This window comes from Corapipo altera, unplaced genomic scaffold (genome assembly GCF_003945725.1).
Source record: "Corapipo altera isolate COAL_440 unplaced genomic scaffold, ASM394572v1 60253, whole genome shotgun sequence".
Taxonomy (NCBI): Eukaryota; Metazoa; Chordata; class Aves; order Passeriformes; family Pipridae; genus Corapipo; species Corapipo altera.
The window spans coordinates 1-26955 of NW_020885155.1; the positions used below are offsets into that span (position 1 = coordinate 1).

The 26955-nt window shown below is 63.7% G+C and overlaps 4 protein-coding genes across 4 annotated transcripts; 1 reads left to right on the forward strand and 3 right to left on the reverse strand.

Moving 5' to 3' along the window:
• Positions 1 to 223: 223 nt before the first annotated feature.
• On the forward strand, positions 224 to 11885 carry NPR2 (natriuretic peptide receptor 2). Its single transcript, XM_027670229.1, has 22 exons — positions 224 to 965; positions 5897 to 6096; positions 6180 to 6293; positions 6571 to 6706; positions 6799 to 6893; positions 6978 to 7110; positions 7225 to 7309; positions 7416 to 7536; positions 8053 to 8127; positions 8288 to 8365; positions 8504 to 8608; positions 8868 to 8939; positions 9016 to 9175; positions 9249 to 9404; positions 9486 to 9654; positions 9770 to 9916; positions 10096 to 10219; positions 10348 to 10416; positions 10505 to 10679; positions 10756 to 10854; positions 10950 to 11041; positions 11211 to 11885. The coding sequence occupies exons 1-22, from the start codon at positions 224 to 226 to the stop codon at positions 11271 to 11273; spliced, it is 3210 nt and encodes a 1069-aa protein (XP_027526030.1). The 3' UTR covers positions 11274 to 11885.
• A 581-nt stretch (positions 11886 to 12466) lies between these two features.
• SPAG8 (sperm associated antigen 8) lies at positions 12467 to 15054 on the reverse strand. Its single transcript, XM_027670240.1, has 7 exons — positions 14940 to 15054; positions 14087 to 14498; positions 13270 to 13441; positions 13138 to 13183; positions 12916 to 13030; positions 12729 to 12791; positions 12467 to 12645 (listed from the first exon to the last, which is right to left on the reverse strand). Exons 1-7 carry the CDS (start codon positions 15041 to 15043, stop codon positions 12511 to 12513), a joined length of 1047 nt encoding a protein of 348 aa, XP_027526041.1. The 5' UTR covers positions 15044 to 15054; the 3' UTR covers positions 12467 to 12510.
• A 3201-nt stretch (positions 15055 to 18255) lies between these two features.
• HINT2 (histidine triad nucleotide binding protein 2) lies at positions 18256 to 19748 on the reverse strand. The gene is made up of 5 exons (XM_027670242.1): positions 19690 to 19748; positions 18853 to 19005; positions 18658 to 18762; positions 18508 to 18580; positions 18256 to 18402 (listed from the first exon to the last, which is right to left on the reverse strand). The coding sequence occupies exons 1-5, from the start codon at positions 19741 to 19743 to the stop codon at positions 18311 to 18313; spliced, it is 477 nt and encodes a 158-aa protein (XP_027526043.1). The 5' UTR covers positions 19744 to 19748; the 3' UTR covers positions 18256 to 18310.
• Positions 19749 to 19989: 241 nt separating this feature from the next.
• On the reverse strand, positions 19990 to 25689 carry TAF1C (TATA-box binding protein associated factor, RNA polymerase I subunit C). The gene is made up of 14 exons (XM_027670241.1): positions 24697 to 25689; positions 24501 to 24594; positions 24249 to 24355; positions 24061 to 24156; positions 23908 to 23978; positions 23574 to 23821; positions 23386 to 23496; positions 23164 to 23287; positions 22546 to 22617; positions 22290 to 22425; positions 22053 to 22181; positions 21756 to 21930; positions 21484 to 21621; positions 19990 to 21196 (listed from the first exon to the last, which is right to left on the reverse strand). Exons 1-14 carry the CDS (start codon positions 24832 to 24834, stop codon positions 20022 to 20024), a joined length of 2814 nt encoding a protein of 937 aa, XP_027526042.1. The 5' UTR covers positions 24835 to 25689; the 3' UTR covers positions 19990 to 20021.
• Positions 25690 to 26955: the final 1266 nt, after the last annotated feature.

The window sequence follows — 26955 nt, forward strand, 5'->3', positions numbered from 1 at the left end:
GTGCCCCCTCTCCACTCGCCCCTCCCCGCGGCCCCCCCTCTCCGGGGACACCGCTCCCCGCCCCGCCGCGGTGCCGCCCACCCCCGTGCCGTCCGGGGCCGGGCGGGGACCGGCGGCACCGCCCCCCCGGGGGAGGGCGGTCGGTGTCGGTCGGCGGGGCGGGGGCGCGGCGGGGGCTCCTGAGCGGCGGGCGGCGGCCGGGGCGGAGGAGCCACCGCGGCCCATGGCTCCGCCGCTGCCGCTGCCGCTGCCGGCGCTGCTGCTGCTGCTGCTGCTGCTGCCGCTGCCGGGACCGGCGAGCGGGGGGCGGCGGCCGGCGACCCCCGACGGGACGTCCGCCAACTTGACGGTGGCGGTGGTGCTGCCGGAGCGCAACGTGAGCTACGCGTGGGCTTGGCCGCGCGTGGGTCCCGCGCTGAGCCTGGCGCTGGAAGCGCTGGAGCGGGGCGAGCCGCCGCTGCTGCCGCGGCCCTTCTCCGTGCGCGTCGAGTTCATGAGCTCGGAGCTGGAGGGCGCCTGCTCCGAGTACGTGGCACCGCTCAACGCCGTGGACCTGAAGCTCTACCACGACCCCGACGTGCTGTTCGGGCCGGGCTGCGTGTACCCCGCCGCGTCCGTGGGGCGATTCGCCTCGCACTGGCGGCTGCCGCTCATCACCGGCGGGGCGGTGGCCGCGGGCTTCAGCCGCAAGCGAGAGCATTACAGCACGACGGTGCGCACCGGGCCCTCAGCCCCCAAGCTGGGCGCCTTCGTCTCCCACCTACACGCGCACTTCAACTGGAGCGCCCGCGCCGTGCTCCTCTACGTGGACCGCAAGACCGACGACCGACCCTACTACTTCACCGTCGAGGGGGTCTACCAGGAGCTGCAGGATGGCAACAACCTCACCGTCACCGTTCACATCTACTCCCCCGACGAGGGTGGCCCCGACACCGCGGTCCACTTCATCAAAGCCAACGGGCGCGGTGCGTGGGGCAGCGCGGCTTGGGGTGGGGGGACACGACGACCCCGCGCGGGACAGGGCTGAGCGCTCGGGGACCGGGGGTGGAGGTGGGACAGGGACGGGAGAGTGGAGAGGGCTCCTTGTGGGGGGTCTGCGCAGCGCTCGGAGAGGGGAGGAAAAATCCTCCGTGGGGCATAGCCAGGGGCTGAGGGTGCGGTGGGATCCGTGTGGGGCACGGAGGGGCAGTTGTACCTGTCTGGGCACATTAGGGGGAAGGATGGGCTGTGCAGCAAACAGAGGGTACAGCAAAGGGGTGGTGGTGCTGTGGGGCCCATCTGGGGTGCAGTAGGGGACTAGGGTGCTGTGGGCAACATGTCGGCGTTAAAGGAGCAGTAGGACCCATCTGGGGCACAGAGAAGGGACAGAGATGCAGTGGGACTGATTGCTGTAGGGCACAGCAAGGGACTGGGAACACAGCGGGATCCGTGTGGGGCACGGCAAGGGGGCAGGGCGGTGGTGGGACCCATCTAGAGCACACCAAAGGGATTAGGGGGCTATTGAGATCCGTGTGGGGCACAGCAAGTGAATGGGGACACAGTGAGATTATGTGGGGTGCAGCAACAGTCCAAAGAGACAGTGGCACCTTTGTGGGACACCATGAGGCTCTGAGGAAACAGTGGGACCTGTGAGGCATGCAGTGAGGGGCCAAGGACAAAATGGGACCCATGTGGGGCACAACAAGGAGCCAAGTACGCAGTGGGACCCGTGTGGGGTGCAGGAGGGGATGGGCAGAGTGAGACCCATGGTGGGGCATGGCAAGGGGCCAAAGGGGCAGTGGGATTCCTGTGGAGCACAGGGAGTGCTGGGAGCATAGTGAAACCCATGTGAGGCATGAGGATGGGCTGAGAGCACAGTGGAACCCATGTAGGGCACAGGGAGAAGTGGGTAAAGTGGATTGTATGTAGGGCAAAATGAAGAGTGAGCACATTTCGTCGCAGTTGGTTTGGAGGAGCAGCAGGACCTGTACAGGAAAGTGGCTTCACAGAGGAGAAGGCACAACCTGAGCCCCTCCAGGGCCAAACTCTGTGGCAGTGGAGAGATCAGAATGTGGCACAGGGAGGAGGCACAGTGTCTCCCTCCCTGCCCCCCAGCTTGGTCAACCTTTGCCATGGACAGCCACTCTCACCTTGATGGGACACATGCTGTGAAAGGGACCCTGTGGGGCCACCTACCCTCTGTGTTGGCAGGACCGGGTGTCCCTGAGGGCAGGCGGGACCCAGGCACCTCCTCTGAGGCTGAAGGTGAGGGAATGGACGTGGGCATCTGAAGGACATCATTGGCTGAGGTTACGTGCCCAGATGGTGCCAACATGCCGAGGTGGTGCCGTGCTCGGGCAGAGCCCCCCAGACTGGCACCTGGGCTGTGCCTGTCCCTGCAGTGCCCCTGGCATGGGGCTGGGATGGCCCCACCCTGCTGATGGAGGGATAAATCAATTTCGTGCCTTTTGAGTGCCCCAAGAGAGCAGCTATATTGGGAGCGGGAGGAAATGGAGGGGCTGACGGAGGCAGCTGGAGAGCAAGGGCGGCCTGATGCTCTTTCATTATTGATGAGCGGGGTGTATCGATCCCGGGGAGTCAGCCACTCCGCAGTGCTCCTTAATGGATTCTGAGATGCTGTGTCATTAAGAAGGACATCCAGCCAGGATAAGTGGAGCCAGATGGGCCAGTGGGAGATGTGTCTGAGGCTGTGCGGGACCAGGCTAGGGGGCTGTGTGTGGCGCTTTGGAGTGCTGGACTGGGTTCCCCTCAGGACTGAGGTTGGTGAGGCTGAGTCCATGGAGTGAGCACACTGTGGTGGGCTGCAGGAGCTGAGTAGCCTGTGGCTGCTCCTCTGGGATGGAAGCTCCCTGTGTGTGCCAGCATCAGCCAAGGAGCGTGGAGCTTCTCATGGTATGGGGGCAAAGAACTGCACAGGGAAAAAGGCTGGAATTAGCAATTCCTGTCAGTGTTTCCGGCTTGGTGCTGTAAATCACCACAGTGGGAATCGATCCCTCTTGGTGCAGGCAGGGGGTCCTGGCTGCTGGAGGAGGACACTGAGTGTGGGCAGAGACCTGAGGGCCCTCTGAGCTGGCATCATATTTTCACAGAATCACAGAAAGGCTTGGGTTGGAAGGGACCTTAAAGATCATTTAGTTCAAACTCCCCTGTTATGGGCAGGGATGTGGAGAGGGTCTGGGCCCCTCTGGCCACATCCCAGAGATGGGGCCAGAGTGTGGGGCTGAGTGCTTGGCCCCACAGAGGTGGGTGCCCAGGGCTGCGAAGCTGATGTAGGTGTATGGGGCGGGAGAGGGAACCTGCAAGGCTGTCCCAGGGGTCCTGACCCCAGCATGGTGTGGCATAGAGTGGGAAAACAGGGTCTTCAGTTGTAGTCATATCCATATGCATGCCCTGCAATGACACCATATCATCCCTCTTGGCGTCACCTTCCTTCTCCCAGGTGGTGGGCAGGAGTTTGGTAAACCTCTCCCGAGGAAAGCCACTTCCTTGCCCCACCGTGTGTCCCCAGCGCTGCTGATCCTCGACATTTGCAGGTCTAATGAAGGAGCAGGAGGGGTTGTGGGCACGTCGCACTTCCAATTGCCCCTGTCACCAGGGCCTGGGCGACGTGCAGGGGCCCACGTCTCTTGTGCCATTTGCAAAAGCGCTGATATAATTAGAGCTGTGGTTGAGGGAATTAGCAGAGCATCTGCCTGCAAAAAGCCCAGGTCCCCTGCCTGGGGAGATGGTTGAGTGCTGGAGGGGAGTGCGTTTGGTCCTCACTCCTGCAGTCCCCCGGGCATGCGATGGCTGCCTGGCCAGGACGAGGGTCTCTGCTCTGCAGTGCCCTGTGCTGGTGGGGCTGCTTCAAACTGGAATTTGCTGTCTGAAACTGGGATTCACCCTCAATTTAGGGTTATCTTCTATCATGTAGGGGGTCAAGCAGCATCCTGCTGCCTCACCTGCAAGCTGGTGGTCCTGCCCCTCTCCCAGGGCCTGGCACTCTGCCTTTCACACCACAGACACCCCTAAATAATTGCCAGGGAGCTGGATGCGCCCCAGCTTTGTAGGACCCTGTTCCTCTTGTCCTCTGTGAAACTAAGGCTGGCTTTGGCCATTTGCCCTTGGGGGGCTGTGTGCACCCACTGGGGTGCCGCTGGCCATGCAGGAGGCTGCCAGCTGGAGGCAGCTGCCCAGGTCAGGGAGAGCCTCAAGCATTGACCCTTTCCTTCTGCATGGCTCCTGCAAACTGTCCCTGGGGAGCCGTTCAGGCGTCATCTATCCCCTTGCTTGGTGGCCTTTGACCAGGCAGGCTTTCGCTGCCGCCGCGGGGGCTGGCTGCCTGCAGCGTCCCACTATCTACCACCAGCTGTTGTGGCTCACCAGCCCGTGTGGCTGCCTTTTCCTGGCGCCTGCAATGGGATGGGGAGGGTCCCATGCTGTGTCCTTAGGGGGGGACCCTCAGGGTCTGCGTGCCAGGGAGGTGCTGAGCTGCCCATCCTGCATGAGAAATTTGGGGACAGCACATTTCTGGGTTCAGGACTAGTGAAGTGGGGAAGCCGAGATGGTTTATTTGAAGTATTGCAGCATTCAGAGGGAACCATTTCAAACTCTGGAACAGGCTTTTGCTCACACACAGCTCATGCTGCTGCAATTTCCCTCTCCCCCATGCCCAGGAGCAGCTCCCCACATTGCTGTGGATTCTCAAGGTGGCTGTGCTGGGTTTCTTCTCCCACTCATGGGCTGCCTCACTGCCGCCGTGGGTGACCCTGTCAGCCCCTGTCAGCCCTGCTGCCCCCATGGCTGGGTGCCTGCATGGCTAGGTGTTGTCCAGCAGCAGAGACCCCATCCCAGAGGAGCGGGGCTTCTTTGCTGTCCCCAGCCCCCCCCCCGTTACCCGGGTCCAGCCGGGGCGCTGGGCCCCTTGCAGAAAGGCTGTGCGCCGGGGCCAGCGCCCAAGCGTGACATTCCTCCGGCACCCGCCGCCGCCGCCTCCTCTGTTGCTCAATCCCGGGTTCCCAGCCAGGCTGGCTGGAGCGGGGCCCCGGTTTTCCGGGGGGAGGGAGGAGGCAGTGTCAGGATCCTCAGCAAGGGCATAGAGGGCCCCTGCTTGGGGGGGTTTTGGACACTCTCAGGCACCCGTCCTCGCTGCCCGTGGTGCCCTGTGCCAGCCCCACGCCGCCCCCACACAGCACCTGGGTGGGCATCCCATGGGGGCTGGCTGAGCCCTCAGCAGAGGCTGGGGGTTTACAGGGCGGCCCGACGGGGCCCGGGCACCCCCTTGCCGCATGGGTCACACCAGCGAGATGCGATGCTCTGTTTCCAATTAGCGCCAGTGGCCGCAGAAGGTGCTGGAATTTGGGAACCTGCGCATTCCTGCCACACTGCCGGCCAGCCGCGAACCCAAACATGGGTTTGTCCCATTCCACAGCCCAGGCTCCCCAGGGGCCTCTGGGCACATGGCCCCACCACTTCTCCCAGCCCCCCTGGTCCCCTGGCTGGGGCTGGCGTGGAGCAGCCAGGACACTGATGCAGGGGGGAGGCATCTCCTGTCTGACTTTTGCTGGAGCAGGGTGTGTGACGTCTTTGCCTGGGGCAGCCCCCTCATGTTTTGGAGCAAGTTTTCCTCTGTTCTCCTTTCCACCCTCAGCCCAAGGTGACTGATGGGGCAAGAGTGGGTCAGTGCCAGCAAGGGCAGTGGGGCTGTCTGTGGGGCACAGGAAGGGGGTGAGCCAAGCACTGCCCCATCTGCCTGCTCCCCCCCCCCCCCCCCCCCCACCGTGCAGGCACCAAATGCCCTCAGGGCTGCTCTGCCCCATCCCCCCAAAGGAAAGCATCCCACCCCACTGCTGGCTGTGTGCCCCAGGGTGCAGTGGGGTGTTACTGTCCCCCTGATCCCCCCTCCTTTCTCCGGCAGTGGTGTATCTCTGCGGGCCGCCAGAGATGCTGAGGCAGATCATGCAGCTGGCACAGCAGGAAAACCTCACCAACGGCGACTATGTCTTCTTCTACTTGGATGTCTTCGGGGAGAGCCTGCGGGGTGACTCTGCCCGTGACCCCTTCAAGCCCTGGCAACAGAGCCCGGGCCAGGATTCAGGGCTGCGCGAGGCTTTCCAGGTGAGATGTGCACACTGCCTGGGGACAGGGATCTCCCCAGCCTGGCCTCCGTGTGTGAACCAGGGTGTTGTGCTCGTTTGCAGATGGTGCTGGTGATTACCTACTATGAGCCCCAAAACCCCGAGTACCAGCATTTCCAAACCCAGCTCATCCTGCGAGCTAAGCAGAAATTTGGGGTGCAGCTCAACTACTCTCTGGTGAGTGAGTCTGCTTGCATGATGGGGTGGTGGGGACCTTCCACATGGGTCTGAGGTACCTCTCCAGAATGCAGAGGGTAGAACATGGCCACAGGCAATGCTGGGGGGGGCATCCCTGGTGGGAACAGCCATGGGCACTGCCATCCCTGCAAGGTGAATACTGGTCCCAGTGTGGGGTTATGGGGCTATGGGTGGGTGCATGGTCCTGGTGTGGAGGTCCCAGGGCCAGGGTGCTCCTGTGTGCATGGCTGTGAGTGTGCTCAGGTTCCCCCCACAGATGAACCTGGTGGCGGGGTGTTTCTATGATGGGATGCTGCTGTATGCCATGGTGCTGAACGAGACCCTGCGTGAGGGAGGCTCCAAGAAAAACGCCACCCACATCATCGAGAAGATGCGGGACCGCAAGTTCCAGGGTAACACTGGGACATGGGGCAGCTGGGCTGTGAGTGCTATGGGGGTGGTGGAACCCAGTCCCTGTCCTATCTGGGTTTTGCTTCTCCCACAGGGGTGACAGGGCTTGTGAGCATGGACAGCAACAACGACCGGGACACTGACTTCAACCTATGGGCCATGAGCGACCCCAAGACCGGGAAGTACGAGGTGGGGGCCAGCACCAGTTTCCCCCTGGCTAGGGCAGGGATGGAATGCTGGGGTCTGGGGGGGCCTCATCTCTCTCTGCTTTAGGTGGTGGGACACTACTCGGGTGTGGAGAAGCAAATTCACTGGCTGGGGCGACCCATCCCCTGGGTGAAGGGGGCTCCCCCCTTGGACAACCCTCCCTGTGTCTTTGATGTGGATGACCCCTCCTGCGATAAAAGTGGGTGTCCTGGGTCCCCATGTCCCTTGGGCCCCAGTGCCCTTCCTTATGGCTGCGTACCAGTCTGACCATCCTGGCCAGTTGGACCACCCTGACATCCCCTCCTGTTTGCAGCCCCCCTCTCGATGCTGGCCATCGTGGCTTTGGGCACTGGCCTCACCTTTGTCATGTTTGGCATCTCCAGCTTCCTCATCTTCAGGTCAGATGGGGCTGGGGAAGCCTCTGCCTGGGCACCAGGCACCTCTCAGTCTGCCGGGGAGGGGGGCAGGCAGGGCAGGGGGATCTGACACCCATGTGTCCCCCAGGAAGCTGATGCTGGAGAAGGAGCTTGCCAGCATGCTCTGGAGGATCCGCTGGGATGAGCTGCAGTTTGGAAGTCCCGAGCGGTACCACAAGGCAGCGGGCAGCCGGCTCACCTTGTCCCTGGTGAGAGGTGCCAGCTCTGGGGCACAACCCTGCCCTTGTGCTGCCGTCCCTCCCTGCATGACACCCCTCCCTGTTGATTCCCTACATGGCCCTCTGTTCCCTACAGAGCCAGAGCCCCACTGCACTCATCCTCTAAACAGCCCTTCATCCTTACATAACTCTCCATTCCCTAGTAGAGATGCACTCCATCCATCCCTGGCATGACCCTCTATCCCCTGCAGAGCCACTGTAGTTCCATCCCCTACACAGCCCTGAATCCCCTATAGAGCACCATACCTCATCAAGCTCCTGTGTTGCTCTCCATCCCTTCACAGACACACCTTATCCCTACACCCCTTCAGTGCACCCTCCATTCAGTCTTCACCCTCCCTACAGAGCATGCAGAGCTTGCCCTGACCCTTTAGAGCCCATCCTGCACCGTCCCCTGCACACCCTTGAGTGTTCCTGCCCTGCTGCGTTGGTGTCTGCTACCTTGCCACCCCAGGGTTCCCCTCCCTGATCCCCTCCTTCACACAGCGTGGCTCCAGCTATGGCTCCCTGATGACTACCCATGGCAAGTACCAGATCTTCGCCAACACCGGCCACTTCAAGGTCAGTGCAGCAGGTGGGGACCCCTCCCCCTGAAATGCCCCAGCTCTGTTGGTGTGCTTGCCCTTGGCTGCACCCCCATCCCACAGGATGCTGGCACCTTCCTTGCCTCTGCAAATCCACTCAGCGGGCACTGACCTCTCTTCCTTCTCAAACATCCCAGGGCAATGTAGTGGCCATTAAGCACATCAATAAGAAGCGCATCGAGTTGACACGGCAGGTGCTCTTCGAGCTAAAACACGTAGGTTTCGGGTCTATGCTGGAGTGGGCAACCTGCTCGGGGGTGCAGGGACTGTTCCTGGGACTGGGGGAGGCTGGTGGGAGCAGCAGCCCATCTCCTCTAACCTCGAGACCCACTTGGTTCCACTTCCACCTGCAGATGCGCGACATCCAGTTCAACCACCTGACTCGCTTCATTGGGGCGTGCATCGACCCCCCAAACATCTGCATCATCACCGAGTACTGCCCACGGGGCAGCCTGCAGGTAGAGGGGCTTAGGGACACCAGGGGCGACACTTAGACACTTCTTGTGACCTGGCTGGGCTGGGCACTGAGGACAGGGCTGTGGATACTGGTGGCCCTTAGCCCTACAAGGCTCACAGCCAAGCTGCCCAAGCAGGTGTCAGAGGCTGGTGGAGGGGAGGGGGTGAATGCTGCAGACCCCACTGCAGCTGGGTGCTTGATGAGACTGCTGCCATCATGCCCTGGGTGCTTGGTGGGGTCCACTCATTGTGCTACCCCAGGACGTCCTGGAGAACGAGAGCATCAACCTGGACTGGATGTTTCGCTACTCCCTCATCAATGACATTGTCAAGGTACCCAAGGGAGGGGCACAAGGGGCTGGGGGAGGTGCATGAGGGATACCAACTTCACTGTGTCCATCTGTCCCAGGGAATGGCCTTCCTGCACAACAGCATCATCGGCCACCACGGCAGCCTCAAGTCATCCAACTGTGTGGTGGACAGTCGCTTCGTGCTGAAGATCACCGACTATGGACTGGCCAGCTTCCGCTCACCCAGTGACAATGAGGACACCCATGCGCTCTATGCCAGTGAGTGCCTGCTTGGGGGGACCACAGGGATGGGGTGGCCCTGCCTCACTGCTTCATGGCTGTGTCCCACCAGAGAAGCTGTGGACAGCCCCAGAGCTGCTGCAGAAGGGGCACCTGCCCACCCCGGGCATGCAGAAGGCTGATGTCTACAGCTTCGGCATCATCGTGCAGGAGGTTGCTCTGCGGAACGGCCCCTTCTACATTGAGGGCATGGACCTGAGCCCCAAAGGTGAGGATGGGAGAAGGCTGTGGGGCAGTTCTGTCCCTGCTTTGGAGGGTCTGGTGCTCACCATCATCCACCCCCTGGCAGAGATCGTGCAGAAGGTGCGTAACAGCCAGAAACCGTTCTTCCGCCCCTCCATCGACATTGGGGTGCACAGCGAGGAGCTGGCCGTGCTGATGGAGCGCTGCTGGGCGCAGGAGCCAGCCGAGCGTCCCGACTTCAGCCAAATCAAGATCTTCATCCGTAGATTCAACAAGTGGGTGGTTGGCAAGTGGGAAAGGTGGCCCAGGGCGTGAGTGGGGACGGCGATGGGGGTGGAGGTGGTTGGGGGGCACCTCTTCTGGCAGTGCCAGCTGCCTGCACTCTGGCAGGGAGGGAAGCACCAGCATCCTGGACAACTTGCTGTCGCGCATGGAGCAGTACGCCAACAACCTGGAGAAGCTGGTGGAAGAGCGGACACAGGCCTACCTGGAGGAGAAGCGCAAGGCGGAGAACCTCCTCTACCAGATTCTGCCCCAGTGAGAGGGGGAGACAAGGGAGCTTGTGGGTCTGGGGTTTGGCATGGGGTCAGCATGTACCCACTGCTGTGTGAGCATGGAGTCCCTTCCCAGCTCTCCATGCTGCTGTAGGGCAAAGGATGTGGGGGAACAGCGGGTTGGAAGTGGGAGCTCACCACCATCCCCTCTGGTCCCACCAGCTCCGTGGCAGAGCAGCTGAAGCGTGGGGAGACAGTACGGGCTGAGGCTTTTGACAGCGTCACCATCTACTTCAGTGACATTGTGGGCTTCACTGCCCTCTCAGCAGAGAGTACTCCCATGCAGGTGAGAGCAGGGCTTGGGGGGAAGCCACTCTCTGGAGCTGGTGGGGGTCTCACACCCTAGCAGTGCCATCACTGGGGTTGGGGGGCCATGCCTGCTCCCAGCCTCACACACACCCTTGCTCCATTCAGGTCGTGATGCTGCTGAATGATCTCTATACTTGCTTCGATGCCATCATTGATAACTTTGATGTCTACAAGGTGAGGGTGTGGGTGAGCCAGCACAGTCCCCCAGAGTGAGGCAGGCAACAAGGAGCCCAGATTCTACCTGCTCCCCCTTACCCCACAGGTGGAGACCATTGGGGATGCCTACATGGTGGTCTCGGGGCTGCCGGTGCGCAATGGGAAGCTGCATGCCCGTGAGATTGTCCGCATGGCCCTGGCCCTGCTTGAGGCTGTCAAAACCTTCAAGATCCGTCACCGTCCCAACGACCAGCTCCACCTGCGCATCGGCATCCACACTGGTGAGTCCCCGCGCCTGCTGGCACCGCAGGCCATCTGCCTGCCCCGCAGTGTCCCTAAGTGTCCCTGTGTTGGCAGGTCCTGTGTGCGCTGGTGTGGTGGGTCTGAAGATGCCACGGTACTGCCTCTTTGGGGACACGGTGAACACTGCATCCCGCATGGAATCCAATGGCCAGGGTGAGCCATGGGGCTGGCAGCGGGGGTCCAGCACCTCGAGTTGTGTTCAGCTCCCTCACCCAGCCAAGTCACTTTTTCCCCTCTGTGCTACCCAGCCCTAAAGATCCACGTCTCATCCACCACAAAGGAAGTCCTGGATGAGTTTGGCTGCTTTGATCTGGAGCTGCGTGGGGATGTGGAGATGAAGGTAAGGGCACAGGGATGCCAGGGGGGTGCCAGCCCTTTCTGCTATATAAGACATGTGATGAGGGCGTGGGTTCATGCTAGGACCCTTTATTCCCCTCAATGCTGGGGATGACACCCAAGGAGCAGTGCCAGGGGCAGGGAGGTTCTCACTGCCCTCTTCTCCCTCCCAGGGCAAGGGAAAGATGCGGACATATTGGCTGCTGGGTGAGAGGACAGACCCCAAAGTCGTCTGAGCCCAGTGGCAGTGGCGGAGCCCCCAGCCTCAGTGGGGCTGCCAGTGCCTTCCGGTGCCTCGACCCCCAGGACGCACCGGCACCCCCCTCACTGCATCCACCACCACCTCTGCAGCCCCCCTGCTTCAGCAGGGCCTGGGCAAGGTGGGGCAGCGGCCATGTCACCGTCTGCCCCCCCTCCATCAGCACCAGCAAAGCCCACCTTCCCCCACAGCCCCTTGGAGGGGGGGAACTGGCCCAGATCTAACCCTCATATCTCCCCCACCCTCTGGGGTCCTGCCATCCCTGCCCTCTCCTGTGTGGCTCAGCTGGCTCTGAGCTGGTCCGGGGCCTGGCTGCCCCGTAGGGCACTTTGCCGTCTCTTTTCAGTACCTGGCCCCCAGCAGAAGTTGTGCCCATGTCACCCTGTCCCTGGGGTGGGGGGAAATGGGGATTCCTGCCAAGACTGACTCCTTGGCCAGGTCAGGCTTCAATGCCGCAGCTCCCCCCCTCCCCAGTCTCCTCCTGTATATAACCCCAGTGGGTCATGTAAATACCACCCCCTCCTCCCCCAGGTGTAAATATAGGACTCGCTGCAACTATTTTGTTGAAATACAAACTTCCCCAAATCCATCTGTTACCTGACCTCTGCTTGTCTCTGTCCTGGAGTGCCAATAAGGGACAGGGGCTGGGGGCACCCCAGTATCGAACTCAGCCTTGGCTGGGGTCAGCTGCCTGGAGCATCCCTGAGCATCATATCCCGGGGCTCTGTCTGCGGCTGTAGGGTGGGGGGCCGGGCATGGGGGGCCGGGCAGCCGCGGCGGTGGCTGTTGAGGGCTCAGGCGGTGCTGGGAAGGCAGGGCTGCCGCAGCGGGGTTTGCTTTGGCGTGAGGGCTGCAGTGCGTTCCTCTGAGCTCATGCTCTGGCCGCCCTGCTGCCGCCTCTTACTGGAACACACCTGTGCCTGGGGACCGGGACGGCGGCTGCATGTCGCCCACTGTGTGTGCCGGGAGGGGACATGTCCCAGTGGACGAGGCTGTGCCAAAGGCTCTCCCTTCATGCCCAAGGAGGGAGGCTTGGGGCCACAGCATGTTTTGGGTCAACAGTGACTTGCACCGGGGCTGGAGGGTTTCCCACTTGCTGCATGGCCCTGCGGGATTTGAGATCCCAGGGACACTGTGGTCCCCCTCCAAACATCCAGCCTGAAGACAGCCTTGGGGTGGCAAGGAGGCCGGGACCACCTGTGTCCCCTTGCTTTTTAATCCTTGAAGGTCTGGGGCTCGCTGCTCAATGGGTCACAGGGGTGGGGTGGCCCTAGGTACACAGTGATGGGAGTGGAGAAGGTTGCGTTCCTCTTGAAGGGAATGTTTCTGCTGAAGAGAGCGGTGACACCCTGGTGAGGAGAGAAGGGGAGAGGTCCCTGTCAGCAGCTGAGACCCCTGGGGTGCTGGCAGGGTGAGGTGCTGGGAGACTTACTGGTAGTCCACGGGCTTGCTCCAGCCAGAAGCTGGTTGGCTGCTCCGTCAAGTAGTTGTGGGGCTGCAAGTGGAAGCAAAGTGACAGTGGGCCGGAGGGACAGCACACTCGGGGGGACACAGGAGCCTTGCAGCCTCCCTGGGAGCTGCCACAAGCTGGGGGTGAGGGGGGTGTCTCCTGCCTGTACCTGAGTGATGGGTGGAGGTGTGGGCTGGAAGCCCCTGGCAGCGTAGTCCCGGTGCGTGGTGGAGACAGACTCCATGGGCTGCGGGCGGGGACGGATCTCCTCCTCTGTCTCCTTACTGCAGTCAGAGCAAACATCCCTCAGCCCTGGGGTACCCCCCACCCCATGTCCCCTCTGCCAGGGCACAGCCCCAAGGATGGGTGTCACGCAGGGGTGCAGGCTTGCCTGTATTTCTCGTAGAGCATGGACGCCAGTGTGGCCTTCCGCAGCCCTGCAGAGGGGAAGATGCCATCAGCCAGCTGAGATTCCCTCAGTGCCTTTCTGGGGGGCACACAGCTCAGGGGGGCTCAGCCTCACCTTGCTGCAGCAGCCGGGCCCTGTGTGGTGGGCGGTAGGTGTCCGTGGTGGAGCTGTCGGTGAGCGAGGACAGGAACTGATGGAGTGGCAGTCCGTGGAAGCCGCGCTGGTGGGCGGAGTCCTCACCGCCTAGCTCCTGCCCCAGGCCAGAGTTCAGGGGGTCCACGACTTTCTAGAGGACAGTAGGGGCTGTGGAAGGGGGCGGGAACCCACTCTGCAGTGCCCCCCCCATGCCTACTCCTGGCTTTTAGGCTTTTGATAGCCCCAGAGGCACAAGCTGGAAAAAGGGGTCACAGTCCTTCCAGCCAGCTCCCCAGGAACGCTGGAGCAGGGACACCTGCAGCTTGGGCAGGGCTGACCTCTCCTGCCTGGTGGAGGTCTGCTGACCTTGTATGGCTGTCCCAAGCTGAGGGGTGCCCAGACTGCCCCTACACTGGGCAAGTTCTCTTATGACACTTGAACAAACCATGGGGTCCCCAGACTGTGGCACAGTTTGACCCATCAGGTGCCCCCCAAGCCTTGCTTGCCCCACATCTCTACGATCAGCTGTGAAACAGAACTCCTGCCCGCCAGCAGCAAGATCCCAGCTTCCCTCCCAAAGCCTCACTGTCACTCCCCACGTGCCTTCCAGTGCCTTCTGTGCTATTGAATTTCATTCCCCTTCTACCCACTGGGCTCAAGGTCATCTGGGAAGTCCTGGCTCAGCCAAGGGTGGCTATCTAAAGAGAGGGGTCTACCCAGGAGCAGGGAGCATCACAGAATCAGCATGTGGGATATGGTAGGGCCGGTTGAGGGCCATTTTCCCTGATGGAGTTACCTCCCCCAGCCAGGTGCGGATCGCACGGCCCCGTCGGGTCACTGGCTGGCTGGGCTGCTCTGCTGGCTTTGGTGGGGAGGGGGGCTCCACCGGCACCTCCTCGCGACATGTTCCCCACTTTCCAAGCCAGGGAGGCAGCTTGATCTCAGAGGGATCGTTCCCAGTCTCTCGGGCTGGCTCAGGGCTGGGCACGGGTGGCAGAGCCTCAGCAGGCGGCTCAGTGGGCATCTCCGGCACCTCGGCTATGTCCGACATCTCCTGGAGCCTCTTGGCGGTGGCTGTCAGTGGCTCCTCGTGGCATGGAAGCTTCTCCATGGGCACATCAGGCAGGCGGATACCACCCTGGACCCTGCCCAGGCACGGTGACCTCTCCCCAGGGCATGTGGGACCCACATGGCCCGTCAGAGCTACCCTGGAGATGAGAGCAAACCCTGAGGAAAGGCAGCGGGGCACATCCTTCAGCCCCTCATTGCCCACCACATCCCCAGCCCCCACCAGCACGGGCAGCGTCCTGAGGCGAGGGACCCGGGGTCCCCTGCAGTGTCACCCCCACACTGGGACAAGTGACAAGGAAGGATTTCCCTCCGTTTGGGGGACAGAAGCAATGCCTGCTGCTGGGTCTGCGCTGCGGAGGGGTCTCCTCCTCCACAGCTCCCTTCTGCCCGCTTGACCTCCTGCAGCAACATCCTTCCCCCTGTCTCCAGCGCGGGGCTCTGCCCCCCATATCCACCACCCTCCTCCCTTATCCCCCCCTGCTCCCCCCTAATGCCCCACAGGCCGTGCCCCCCGGCTCTCCCCCTCGGGGGTCACCCTGAGGGGTCTCAGTGCCCCCCGCTCCCCCCCCCGGCCGCACCCCCAGGGGGTGCCGACTCCCGGCTCCATGGCGCGTGCGCGGGGGCCTGGAATGCGCGTCTCACCATGGAGACGGCGCGCGGCGGCCGCGTGCGCGCCTCCCATTGGCGGAGAGCACGGAGGGGGCGCGGCCAGAGGCCGCTATGGGTGGGGCCAAGAGGCGGGGTCGGATTGGAGAGGGGGCGTGGTCATGGGGGAGTGGGCGTGGTCAGGAGTGGGGTGCGGAGGAGGGGGAGGGGGGAGGGCAAGGGGGTGGGGGGAGATGGTGCAGGGAGATGGGGGTGAGGAGGGATGAGGGTGCGGGAGGATGGGAGTGCAGGGGTCGGGGATGCAGGGGTGATGGGAGCCGGCGGTGTGGGGTCACGGGGGCTCAGGGGGGTTAGGAATGAGGGGAGATGCCATGCGGCGGTGCAGGTGGACGGGGGTGCGGGGGCACCGGGGTGCAAGGATGCAGAGATAAGGGGGTGCTGGGGGGGCGGGGAGCGTGTGAGGCACAGGGGTGCAGGGGAGTAGGGGGCGCAGGAGCACGACCGTGGTCGCACTGCGAGGCTCAGTCTGTCCCCATCCCTGGAATCCATGTCCTCCCCCGTCCCTGCCTGTCCCGGTGCCCCGGACAGGGGAGCGCTATGCCAGGGCAGGACTAGCTCAGCCACACTATGGCGGCAGGAGAGACGTGCCCAGGGCTCCTGGGGACACGCTGCTGCCCACGGCTTGACCCAAGCGACCCCCAGCCTCCACACACGCCCGCCCGCCCCAGGGACCCCCAACTGGCCCAGGGTGACGGGGCCGGACGTGCCCGGCGCCTGGCTGGGTGCAGCCGGCGTGGAGCAGCTGCCTCCCCTCGCCGCGAGCCCTCGCTGGGCCCCCGGCCCCATCCCTGCGGGGACCGAGCAGAAGAAGGGCCCTTTGATAGCGGGCGGCGAGGGCTGTTATTGCAGCGCTCTGCGGTGTGCGCCGGCGGGGCACCGCGGGCTCTGCGCTGGGGCCTCTGTTTTTCCTGGCTGGGAATGTGCCTGGCCCCTCTGGCCTCGGCCGGCCCTGGGGGGGCCCCCCACCGGGGACCGGCTCCTCCCTGCGGGCGCTCGGCCCCACGCCAGGCAGGGGCTCCTCCGAGCCCATCTGCTGTGCAGCTGCAGCGAGCAGGAGAGGCAGGAGGCATGGCCCGAACTCATCTCGTGCCTCCCCCATGCTGGGGCAACATCAGCCCTGCTGCCGCTGAAGAGGAGTGCCAGGCTGTCCCCGAGGGCTGGGGCGTCGCTGTGAGGGTTCTGGGGTGAATACTGCTGGTTCTGCCCCCACACTCAGCTGCAGGCCCAGCACTGGCCCCTGCTGCACCCGTACTTCAGCTCATACTGAAGGAATGGCAGCTTGGGCTCCCTGTCCCAGCTTGCACCCTGGGTGCTCTTCCCAGGAGCATCCCCAGGTTCCCCACCAGACACATGTGGGCTTGCCAAAAGCCTGGCCAGGCAGGGGGGTGCCTGAGGGACACTGAAGAGACACTAACAGCACCACAGTACAGTGCAGGACAGGAACCCTAGCGATGCCAGCCTGGGGGGGTGCACTCACTGTGGGGCAGACCAAATCCCGGGGTGGCCAATGGGGCATCTCTGTGGGGCTGTGACCTGACACCATCACCGTGGGGCAGCAGCCCTGGAGCTGCTGGAGCACATCTGGCTGCCTCTTGCCGGCTGACACATCCCCCGCAGCCCCCCTGCCCAGCTCTTTTGGGAACTTGCGTCATTTGTGATCCTCCTCAGCTAAAGAACCAAAACAGCCGTTGGCCCTCATCCCCTCTGCCCTCCCCCCCTCAGCCCCATGGGGCTGTGACCACTGTCCTGCCCCGCAGCTGCTCGGGGACTGACAAAATAAACCTGGCACAGGAAGAAACACGATGGCAGGCGTCCAGCCCCTGACCTCGCGTGCCAGCACACGCCCTCAGCCCAGCACAGCATTCCCTGGAGGGCTGATCCAGGTGAGCCCTGGGGAATAATGTACGGCGGATCCCTGGCCCCTCTTCGGAATCCCCACCTCTCCAGTGATACCCAGCCCCAATTTGGGGTACCCATCCCTGAGGCAGAGTTGTCCTTCGTCCAAGAGTGTGACCCCATCCTGTGCTGAGCCTCGGAGGCAGGAAGCGCTACCCATCGACATTTTTAAGGCTCATTTACACCCCAAAAACATTCCCCATGCTATTCTGGGTGTGTATGTGTGGGAAGTGAACTAGGCTCTGCTGCAGCCCCACGCAGCTCCCGAGGGGCCCCTGCCGCCAGCGCCACCAAGCCGGGGGATGAACAGAGCCACCATTCTCCCTGGCGGGCTGCGGTCCCCTGCGTGGCGGCTGGCGGGGGCCCAGCCAGCCCTGGCGGTGGTGCCAGGTGGGCCATGCACCATGCCAGCACCGGCCCCCGCCACTAAATATAGCCCCGGCGCCCGGCCACGGAGCAGCGGGAGGCACGCGGCAGGGAGCGGGCGGCCGCATGCGCGGAGCCCCCGCGTGCGCTCCCCTCGCCGGGTGGATGTGGACACGTGCAGGCACCAGACTGCGGCCAAGGGGTGTAAACACGTGTGCATGTACAGTGCTGGCGGTGTTCTGTGTGTAGGGGAGCCTGGGGTGTGCAGTGCAGTGAGTTTTCCACTGCAGTGCACACACACAGGCGGTGCAGGGGGGGTACAGGGCTATGTGTACGTGGAGGGGGCAGCAGGCCCACCCACCACTCAGCCTATTCTGCCCTGCACTCTGCTCAGGGCTATGAACCCCCTGGGAGCTCACAGTGAGGTCCCTCTAGGGTAAGGAGGAGTGAGTACATGTGCAGTCATCGCTTTTAGATCAATTAAATGCAATTAGCTGCTTTTGCAGAGCAGAGAAACATCAGTGCCCAGTGTGGAGCTCTGGCAGGAACACAGTGGTGCTTGGGGGGCACACTGAGGCAGGGCGAGGGCATTCAGGGGTGCAGGCACCGTGTGGTGGCAGTGGTCTGGGCAGGTAGCACTGAGCATGGTGTGCTGCTGACAATCCTGGGATGTTCCCCAGTTTGGGGACACCCTTGTGGCACACAGCTTGCTCCCCCCAGCTCAGCACCAGGATGAGCCTTTTCCCAGTCGCATGTGGGCACTCCCCCAAATTCCTTTTGCTTCAACCATAGGGCTCCAGAGCATCTCCGGCATGGGCAGGTTGGCATGTGGGGAGCCCAGACCCTCTGCAAAAAACAGGGTAGCAACTCCCCACTGCTGCGACACCAGAGGCCAGCTCTGCCCAGGCCAGGCACCCCCACCCCTAAGAAACCCCCACGCCTAAGAAAGCCACCTGGACACGGAGCCACTGAAGCCACCACCAAGGAGATGCTTTATTGGGGGGTGGTGGGCAGTGGGGGGTCAGCCAGGGGGCCAGCCCATCTGCCGCCCCCCCAGGACATGGAGGTGCAGGTGGTAGACGGACTGGGCACCGTGCTTCCCGTCATTGATCACTGTCAGGAGAGGGACAGGGGTCAGGCCACCCCCTTGTGTGCCCAGGCCCCCAGGACCACCAGGGAGGGTCCTGCCCCATGGCACGGCAGGGGACACCAACTCACCGAGGCGGTAGCCGTCAGCCAGCCCCTCTGCCTGTGCCGTGCGTGCTGCCACCACGAGCAAGTGCCCCAGGAGCTGCAGGAGAGGAGAGCAGGAGGGTCAGCACTCAGTGACTCCTACTGCCAATGTCCCAGGGACTCCCCTAGACTCACCTCGGTGTCTTGGGGACCCACACGGCTGATCCGGGGGATGGGGTGCTTGGGGATCACCAGGAAGTGGACAGGGGCTTGGGGGGCCACATCACGGAAGACCAGGCACTGCCAGGGGGCGCAGGGTGAGCCCAACACCCGTGGGTGCTGCCCCTTCCCCCGGTGGGGACACATGCCCTGCTACCTTGTCCCCACTACCTTGTCATCTTCATAGAGGATGGTGGCAGGGATGGTGCGGTCGATGATCTTGCTGAAGATGGTGGGCTGCCCGCCCGCCTCCTCGCCGGCCGCCGCTGCCCGCTGTGCCTTGCTCACCTCCCCATCCCTCCCGCTGGGCGCCGACACGCACCGCTGGGCCGGGAGGGCACACAGAGCTTAGGGCCTGCCCCCGAGCGGGAACGGGGACACCGCGGCCAGGGCGGGCAGGAGCACAGGGAGGGGACATGCATGCGAGAGTGATGGAAGGAGGGACGCACATGGGGTGATGGGGGACACATGGGGGGGATATACATGTGCAGCTGCACGCTGGGATATGGGGGCGATGCACGTGGGGGTGGTGGGGCGCGTGATGGGGGAATGCACAGGGGGGTGACTGGACTAATGCATGGGGGGTTATGGAGGGTGTGATGGGGGGTGTGGTGGGGGTGCACGTGGGGACCGATGGGATACGTATAGGGATCCTGAGGGCTGCGCTGCCCGGGTACGACCGGGGGACGCACAGGGGTTGACAGCGAGGTGCACACGGGCGTAACGCACATGGGGATAATGGGGGGCTGTGTCCACGGGAGTGACGGGGGGGCTCTGCCCACGGGGGTGCAGGCCGGGGCGGGGGTGGGTGCGCACGGGTGACCCGAGGCCCCGTTCCCTGCCGTGGGGGTGCGCGGGTCGGCGCTCACGCCCGCCGCGGACCTTGCCCGAGGGTGGGAGCAGCGGCGAGCGTAGCGCTGGGCGGGGGCCCGGCCCCGGTGCCCCTGTCCTCCCAGCCCACCCCGCTGTTTCTCCCACCCCGCTGTGTCCCTCCACCACCGCGCCCACCTGCCCCACTCGCAGCGCGCCCCGCACCAGGCCCCGCGCCAGCACCGCCGCCATGGCCGCCGCTCCCGCCCCTCCCGTCACTCACATCCCGGTCCCGCCCCACGCCCCTTAAAGCGCCCGCACCCGCCCGCGCCCACGCGTGACACGAAGGCGACCCCCGCGCTGCAGAGTCCCAGCGGGGACCCTTTGAAGGTGGACAGGGCCACTTCCTCCCTGGGGGAGTCCCGACCGCTGGGATGCCGCCCGACCTCCCCTCCCTCTACGGGTGGGTGTTGTGACCACGCAGTTAAGGAGCCCGGGTGGGAGGCTGTGCCAGGCGGGTTTATTGGTGTTCAGAAGCCCATGCGTGGGCGCTTGCGGCGGGTCTGCGAGGCAGAAGAGAGCTGGCTCTGGGAGGAGGGGATGCAGAGCTGGCTGGCCTGGCTGCCAGGGAGCTCTGGGGGCTCAGGGGGCCCCTCGGCCCACACCGACAGGTAGTCCCGCAGCGTCTTCCGCCGCTCCTTGGGGATGCCGCGGCAGCGCAGGCTCTGCGAGGACAGCAGCGCTTCGTCGGGTGCCGGCGAGGCCGGGGGGCTGCCGCGTAGGGGGCTGCTGGCTGGGGGGGAGCTCTCCTGGGAGAGAACGTGTGGGCGGCTGGGGGAAAGCAACAGGGGTCCTGCATCGCTGAGCTCGGACAGCTCCGACTGGTAGGTGAGGGAGGAGGTAAAACTGGCCGAGAGACTGCGCCGGCTCCGTGCTCGTTTCTGCCGCCGCCGCCGCTCCCGCAGAGCCCGCTGTCTCTGTGCCACACTGAAGCTAGTCCTGTCCTCCCACCACTGCTCCCAGTCCCCGGACCAGGCTGCTGTCAGACGGGTGCTCAAGAGGTCCGGACCCTCCTCTGGCTCCAGGGGCTGTGGCAAGGCAGGGGCCTGGAGGGCCATGGGCTCCCAGCGCTGGATGTGGCCCCCTTCCCGCATGACCTGGCGCAGCCACTGCCGTACTTGCCTCTGCAGGGCAGTGGGACCTGTTGGCCCCTCCAGCTCTTTGAGGGTGAAGAGGCGCCTCTGGCTGAGGCTGGGGGGCAAGGAGTGCTGGGGGGGCTCCCTGCAGCCTCTGAAAAGAGCCCTCAACCAGCGGTGGTACCGCACGGCTGCAGCTGGGCTGGGCACCGCTGGGCTGGGCTGGGGGCTGGCACAGGGCTCCTGGGGCAGTTCAGCTTCCTCTGGGGGTGCTGGTGTGCCGGTGTTCTCCTCCTCCTCCTCGTTGATAATCAGCTCCAGGTTGGACAAGTAGAACATTTGCTCTTCCTCCTCTTCCTCCTCACTGCCCAAGCCCAGTGGGCTGCTCGCTGGAGCCTCGAAGAGAGGGGAAGAGCCAGGGGCTGTTGTGGCCTCATCCCTCAAGGTGGGTGCAGGGGGACGCACTGCCTCGTGGGTCAGCCTCTGGCAGAAGACATCCCCAGCCTCGGAGAGCTGGAAAACCAGCAAGGTCTCACAAGTCCCATTCTCTTGCAGCATGGCGGCCAGCCCTGCAGAGGCAGAAGAGACATTTTCACCAGTGTTCCAGTCCTGCGGTTCCTGCAGGGGCCTGGCCAGCAGCTGGGGTTGCCTCCACTCCTCAGTGGGCACTCACTGCCAGATCCTGACCCACACATCATTTTCTAGGTCATTAATCTCTTGCACAGGATTGTTTGGGGCTTTGCTTTCACTTTGTCAGCCACCCTCCAGCCAGGCCATGATAAGGGCTACACTGCACCCTCCATTCCACCTTCTCCCCTGCGAAGACCTACACCCCAGGGCAGTGTGGGACACCCACCTGCAGCCGGGGCTCCGAGGCGCTGCTGGAGCAGGTGGTGGCGGTGTGGGAGCTGGGTGGGCAGGTGCTGCAGGCACCCAGCGATGCTGTGCAGCTTCTGTGGAGCCCCCGCCAGCTGGCAGGCTGACTGGCTTCCCCCTGAGGAAACACATCCCAAAAACCGGGCAGTGAGCACTGATGCCAGGGAAGTAGCTGGTCCCAGCAGTGAGGAGGCTGGGACACAGGCACAGAGGAGCTCAGCCCTGCAGCACCCCTGGAGCTCAATCTCTCACCCCGGTATTGCAGCAGCAACAGTTCCTGGGTGCGGGATGCGCCGAGCAGCACCTTATGGGTCCTCCCAGGATCTCCTGGCATCAGGTGGGCAAAGAGTGGGGGGGCCTTCATCATGTGTGCCCACTTGAGCACAGGCACCAGTGGCAACCGCTCGTCCAGCACGTACACGGAGAACTGGGGCAGAGGGCACAGCTGAGCAGGGGCACACCCCAACAGCAACCCCCCTGCCCCACAGGCATTCAGAGAGCCAGCTGTGCTGGGTGTCTCTCCCAGCTGCCAGCTCTGGTGGAACTCACCTGGGTGGTGACAAGGTACTGTGAGGGGTGAGCCCTGCCCAGGTACATGGGCAGCACGACGCGCTCGCCCTGCTGGCAGCCAGCTTCCTCACCCACCTTGAACAAGTCGAAGTGGCATTTCTTGGGGGCCTGCAGCAGCACAGCAGGGTGCAGTCAGCATTTTGGGCTGGGGAACTCTCTCCCCTGCCTGCTCCCAGCCCCGTGCCCACCCTCTCAGGCCCACCCTCCCAGCCTCACCCGGGCATCCAGGCACTGCAGGCCGGTGCGGTCAGCACAGCTCAGCACCCTTGGGTGGGCAGTGAAGTCGCTCCAGCGCCAGGGTGAATGGTCCCGAAAAAACATGGTCTGGGGGTCATGGCGGAGCTGCAGCAGCCTGCGGGGAGATGGCAGCGTCAGCAAAGGGAAGGGCTGCCCCTCTCACTTGGGCTCCCTGCCCCCTTGAGACTCTGTTGTCTGCATGAGCTCCCAGCCAGCCCTGAGTGCCTCATCTCACCCTGTCTCGACGCTCCAGAGGTAGACGGTCCCACTCTGAGTGCAGACTGCCAGCTCCCCGGGAAGGTGAGGGCTGCAGGATCACAGAATCACAGAATATGCTGAGTTGGAAGGAGCCCACAAGGATCATCAAAATCCAACTCCTGGCCCTGCACAGGACCATCCCCAAGGGTTACACCATGTGCCTGAGAGTATCATCCAAACGCTTCTTGAACTCTGTCAGGCTTGGTGATGTGACCTCTTCCCTGAGGAGCCTGTTTCAGTGCCCAACCACCCTCTGGGAGAAGAACCTTCCTCTAATATGAAAACTAAACCTGCCCTGACACAACTTCAGGCCATTCCCTTGGGTTCTGTCACTGGTCACCACAGAAGAGAGATAAGTGCCTGCCCCTCTTCTTCTCCTCATGAGGAAGTTCTAACTGCAATGAGGTCTCTCCTCAGGTTCCTCTTCTCCAGGTTGAACAGAACCAAGTGCCCGCAGCCCCACAGCTCCTCATGTGGCATACCCTCAAGGCCCTTCACCATCTTCACTGCCCTCCTTTGGACGCTCATTAAAAACCTGGCACGGCATCACCCCCAAAGGGAGCAGGGCAGCAAAGCTCTGTCCTGCAGCACATACCTGACAGTGAGGCAGGAGGCAGGCACATCAGTACGGATGACCTGCAGTGGGGTGGGAGCTGTCCCTGTCCTGCCTGGCACCCTCCAAACTCCGCAGTGATAGTCTGAGCGGACCCCAATGAAATCTGTCAGGCAGAAGGAGGTGGCACATGAGCTGATAGCATCCCAGGGGCTCCCTGCCACCCCTTCGCCCCAAGTCCTGCCTGTCCCAGGGCTCGCTCACCTTCCCCATCCACCCGGGCTGCAGCCACCTGCCGGATGCGCCCGCTGAGTTCAAACTGCGCCGGGGAGCCTCGGGCATGGGGCATCTCCTCCATCACCATGTCCTGGAAAACTGGGATGCCAGCTAAGGGCAGTACAACATGACCCCCCTTCCCTCCCCTCCCCAGGGACACCCCATGGAAAGGATACAGAGGTGGTTCATGGCCTGCCCTCCGGGGTACACCAGGCGGCCCGTACATGACCCTGTGTCGCCGGGGGGCAGCCAGGCCAGTGCCCCCCCCGTGAGGCTGTCATCAAAGAGCAGGTCAGACCACTGCAGCAGCAGCTCCTCATGCAGGCAGTCCGCCAGCAGCCCCAGCGGCACCTCAAAGAGCCAGTCACGGCACAGGTGGGAGAACCAGCGCAGGCGGGAGGCCAAGTGCTGCCGGTGGCAGCCGCTGCAAGGCACAGACAGCATCAGGTGAGGGGACAGAGGAACCCTCCCCAGAGCTGTGCAGGGCAGGGGACATGGGGACACACTCACCGCCGGGCCTCCAGGCGGTCAATGTCCTCCATCAGGGCCGTCATCCGGATGGTGCTGCTCCGGGCCGGCCTCTGCAGGGAGGAGCGGGCAGAGGTTAGGGCTGCAGGAGGAATGGTGGGCGACAGCACTGTTCCCCCTGGGACTGACACTGACCTTCAGGCTGGAGTTGCCCAGGTAGAAGTTCTTGTGCAGCAGGCGCCCCATGGAGCCAAACGCATCCTCTGGATGATCCACAAAGAAATGGCCCAGCTGTGCAGGAAGGACAGGGATAAGTTGGGATGTGCAGAGATCCCACACTCCCTTCCAAGGTCCATGGCAGGACACGGCGCCCCCAGTCCCACCTGCTTGGCGAAGTCCAGGGTGGCTCCAGACCTGCCTGCCCGGAGCTTCCTGCACACACTGTTGCGGTACAGGATGTCCTGAGGAGTGGGCGACGGGATCCAGCGGCCTGTGGGGAGAGGGCAGGGGCTGCCTGGCACCGGGACACGAGCACCGGGACAGCGCTCAGCACCCCCGGGCAGGGGTGGAGGCGGGACGGGATGTGCCCCGAAGGGCCGCCGCGCAGCATCCCCCGCTGCTCCCGCGGCTCTCACCGGCGCTGGGCGGCAGCACCGGCATGGCCGCGGCCTCGGCGGGGTTCCAAGTTTCGCCCTTCCCGCCTCGGCGGGGCACGAACGCCGGCTGCGCCTGCGGGAGGGGGAAAGAACGAGGAGAGTCAGAACGGCCCCCGCGCGTCCCGCCGGGCTCCCTCGATCGCGCCGGACCCCCGCGGCCCGCGCAGGACCTCACCTGGCGGCGGCTGGGTCCGGGGCTGCCCTCCAGCACCTGGCCGTGCTCGCCCCAGCCAGCGGCCGGCGCCGGGCCGCCCTCTTCCCGCGGCGGGCCGGCGCCGAAGTAGGAGGGGAAGAGAACGGCGGGGAACTCCATGGCTCGGGAGAGGAGCGGGGCCGGGGGTCCCGAAGGTCCCGCAAGCACAGCGCGGCCACCGGGAATGGCGTCACCGCCGCCACGCACCAATCAGCTCCCGGCAACGAAGTGGGGCCAGAGCGCCGCCCGCGGCACGGTGGCGCGGCGCGGGAGCGCCTCCTGGCGGCCGGGAGGAGGAAACGCGCCACGGGCGAGGGGAGAGGGACTGGAATGGGATGGGACTGGGATGGGAGCGGGACAGGACCAGGATGGGAATGGGACAAGACCGAGATGGGAACAGGATAGGACCAGGATGGGAACGAGACGGGGGGAGAGGGACGGGAATGGGACAGGACCGAGATGACAACGGGACAAAACTGAGATGGGAACGGGACAGGACCAGGATGGGAACGGGACGGGGGAAGAGGAACAGGAATGGGACAGGACCGAGATGACAACGGGACAAAACCAGGATGGGAACGGGACAGGACTGGTTTGGGAACGGGACGGGTAGAGCGGTGAGACAGGGACGGGAACGGGACAGGACCAGGACTGGAACAGGACGGAGGGAGCGGTGAGACCGTGACGGGAACGGGACGGGACCGGGGTGAGAACGGGACGGGACCGAGATGGGAATAGGACAGGATCGGGATGGGAACGGGCCGGGGATAGAGGGACAGGAATGGGACAGGACCAGGATGGGAACGGGACAAGACCGGGATGGGAACGGGACAGGACCGGGGCGGGAACGGGACGGGGGAAGAGGGATAAGAATGGGACAGGACCGGGATGGGAACGGGACGGGGGATGCGGTGGGACCGTGACGGGAAGGGGACAGGATCGAGATGGGAACGGGACGGGATCGGGTCTAGAACGGGACGGGGACAGGGCGGGGGGAGTGGTGGGACCAGGACGGGAACAGGATGGAGTCGTGTGGGGGGAACGATGGGACACGGCTGGACCAGGACCAGCATTGGGGAGCCATTGGAAGTGGAACCCACCGGAACACAGGCAGGGCACGGGCATTGTGCTTCCCGCTCGCCTCCAGGAGAGCAGAGGGATCACTGCGGGTCAACCTCCTGGCTCTCCATGGCTGCCCTGGCCCTGGTGCTTTGTGCCCGTGGGGTGTGGATTGTGGGACCACAAGACAGCCCTGAATGTTTTGTGTGAGGTGAAAGGGCAGCTCCTGGAGGATGTTCTGATGGGAGAGGAGCATTCCCATGAGTAACCTGCTGCCTCCATCCTGGCCAAGGAGGGTGGTGATGTCAGGGCAGTCTGGGGATGATGTCATGGGAGTTTGGGGAAGTGTGATAAGATCGTTTCCAGTCAGGATGCCCTCATCCTAGCATGTGGTGCCCTGACCCCCCCTCTGGAACACCTCCTCTGTAAGATAAATGTTATAATTTGCTATAAGAAGATGACAACTATTGTTAGAAAAACATTGGACCCCCTTAAACAGCCCCTACAGGTACCCCTGTCTCCCCCAGCCCCAGTGCATGCCCTCAGCCCTATGCCCCTCTCCACCACCCCTCTGGGTGTGGGCCTGTCCTGGGCCTCCCTGGCCCATGCCCCTGTGCCCTGTAACCCCATTCCCAGCCCATTTCTCGGTTCCAACCCCATGTCTCTCTCTGCCAGCCTATATCCCTGCCTGCAGCCCCATGTCCTGACCCCTGTCATTGTCCCTGTCATCAGCCTGTATCCCTGTCTGCAGTCCTCAGCCTATGTCCCTCTCCACAGCCCCAAGTCCTTCTGCCTCAGCCCTGTATTTCTGTTCCCAGCCTATATCCTTGTCCCCAGCCCCATGTCCCTGTCCCCAGCCTATATCCCTGTTCACAGTCCCAAATCCCCATCCCTCAGCCCCATACATCTGTTCCCAGCGTATACCCTTGTCCCCAGCCTCATGTCCCTGTCCCCAGCCTGTCCCGCGCCCCCGTTCCGACCCACACCTCGCTCCCAGCCCCACGTCCCCAGCCCTGTGTTACCCACCCTCCTATCTCCCTTCCCGCCCGCGCCGTTGTCCCCACGGTGTCCCGGTCAGCGCCGGGTCCATCCCGGGTTGGGGGGACCGGCGGGATGGGGATGGGGGGCGTTGCTAGGAGTGGGCGTGGCATGGCGGTGATTGACGTGCGCGGGGGCCAGTGG

Coding starts and splice junctions, on each gene's coding strand:
- NPR2 (XM_027670229.1), top strand. CDS start 224: ATGGCTCCGCCGCTGCCGCTGCCGCTGCCGGCGCTGCTGCTGCTGCTG. Junction 6,707..6,798: donor GCGGGACCGCAAGTTCCAGG/GTAACACTGGGA, acceptor CTTCTCCCACAG/GGGTGACAGGGCTTGTGAGC. Junction 8,366..8,503: donor TGCTCTTCGAGCTAAAACAC/GTAGGTTTCGGG, acceptor TTCCACCTGCAG/ATGCGCGACATCCAGTTCAA.
- SPAG8 (XM_027670240.1), bottom strand. CDS start 15,043: ATGGGAGGCGCGCACGCGGCCGCCGCGCGCCGTCTCCATGGTGAGACG. Junction 13,031..13,137: donor ATGCTCTACGAGAAATACAG/GCAAGCCTGCAC, acceptor CTCTGACTGCAG/TAAGGAGACAGAGGAGGAGA. Junction 12,792..12,915: donor CACCTCCACCCATCACTCAG/GTACAGGCAGGA, acceptor TTCCACTTGCAG/CCCCACAACTACTTGACGGA.
- HINT2 (XM_027670242.1), bottom strand. CDS start 19,743: ATGGCGGCGGTGCTGGCGCGGGGCCTGGTGCGGGGCGCGCTGCGAGTG. Junction 19,006..19,689: donor GCGCGCTGCGAGTGGGGCAG/GTGGGCGCGGTG, acceptor CTCCCGGCCCAG/CGGTGCGTGTCGGCGCCCAG. Junction 18,403..18,507: donor GGCTGACGGCTACCGCCTCG/GTGAGTTGGTGT, acceptor CTCTCCTGACAG/TGATCAATGACGGGAAGCAC.
- TAF1C (XM_027670241.1), bottom strand. CDS start 24,834: ATGGAGTTCCCCGCCGTTCTCTTCCCCTCCTACTTCGGCGCCGGCCCG. Junction 23,822..23,907: donor GACCGCCTGGAGGCCCGGCG/GTGAGTGTGTCC, acceptor TGTGCCTTGCAG/CGGCTGCCACCGGCAGCACT. Junction 23,288..23,385: donor AGCCCGGGTGGATGGGGAAG/GTGAGCGAGCCC, acceptor TCTGCCTGACAG/ATTTCATTGGGGTCCGCTCA.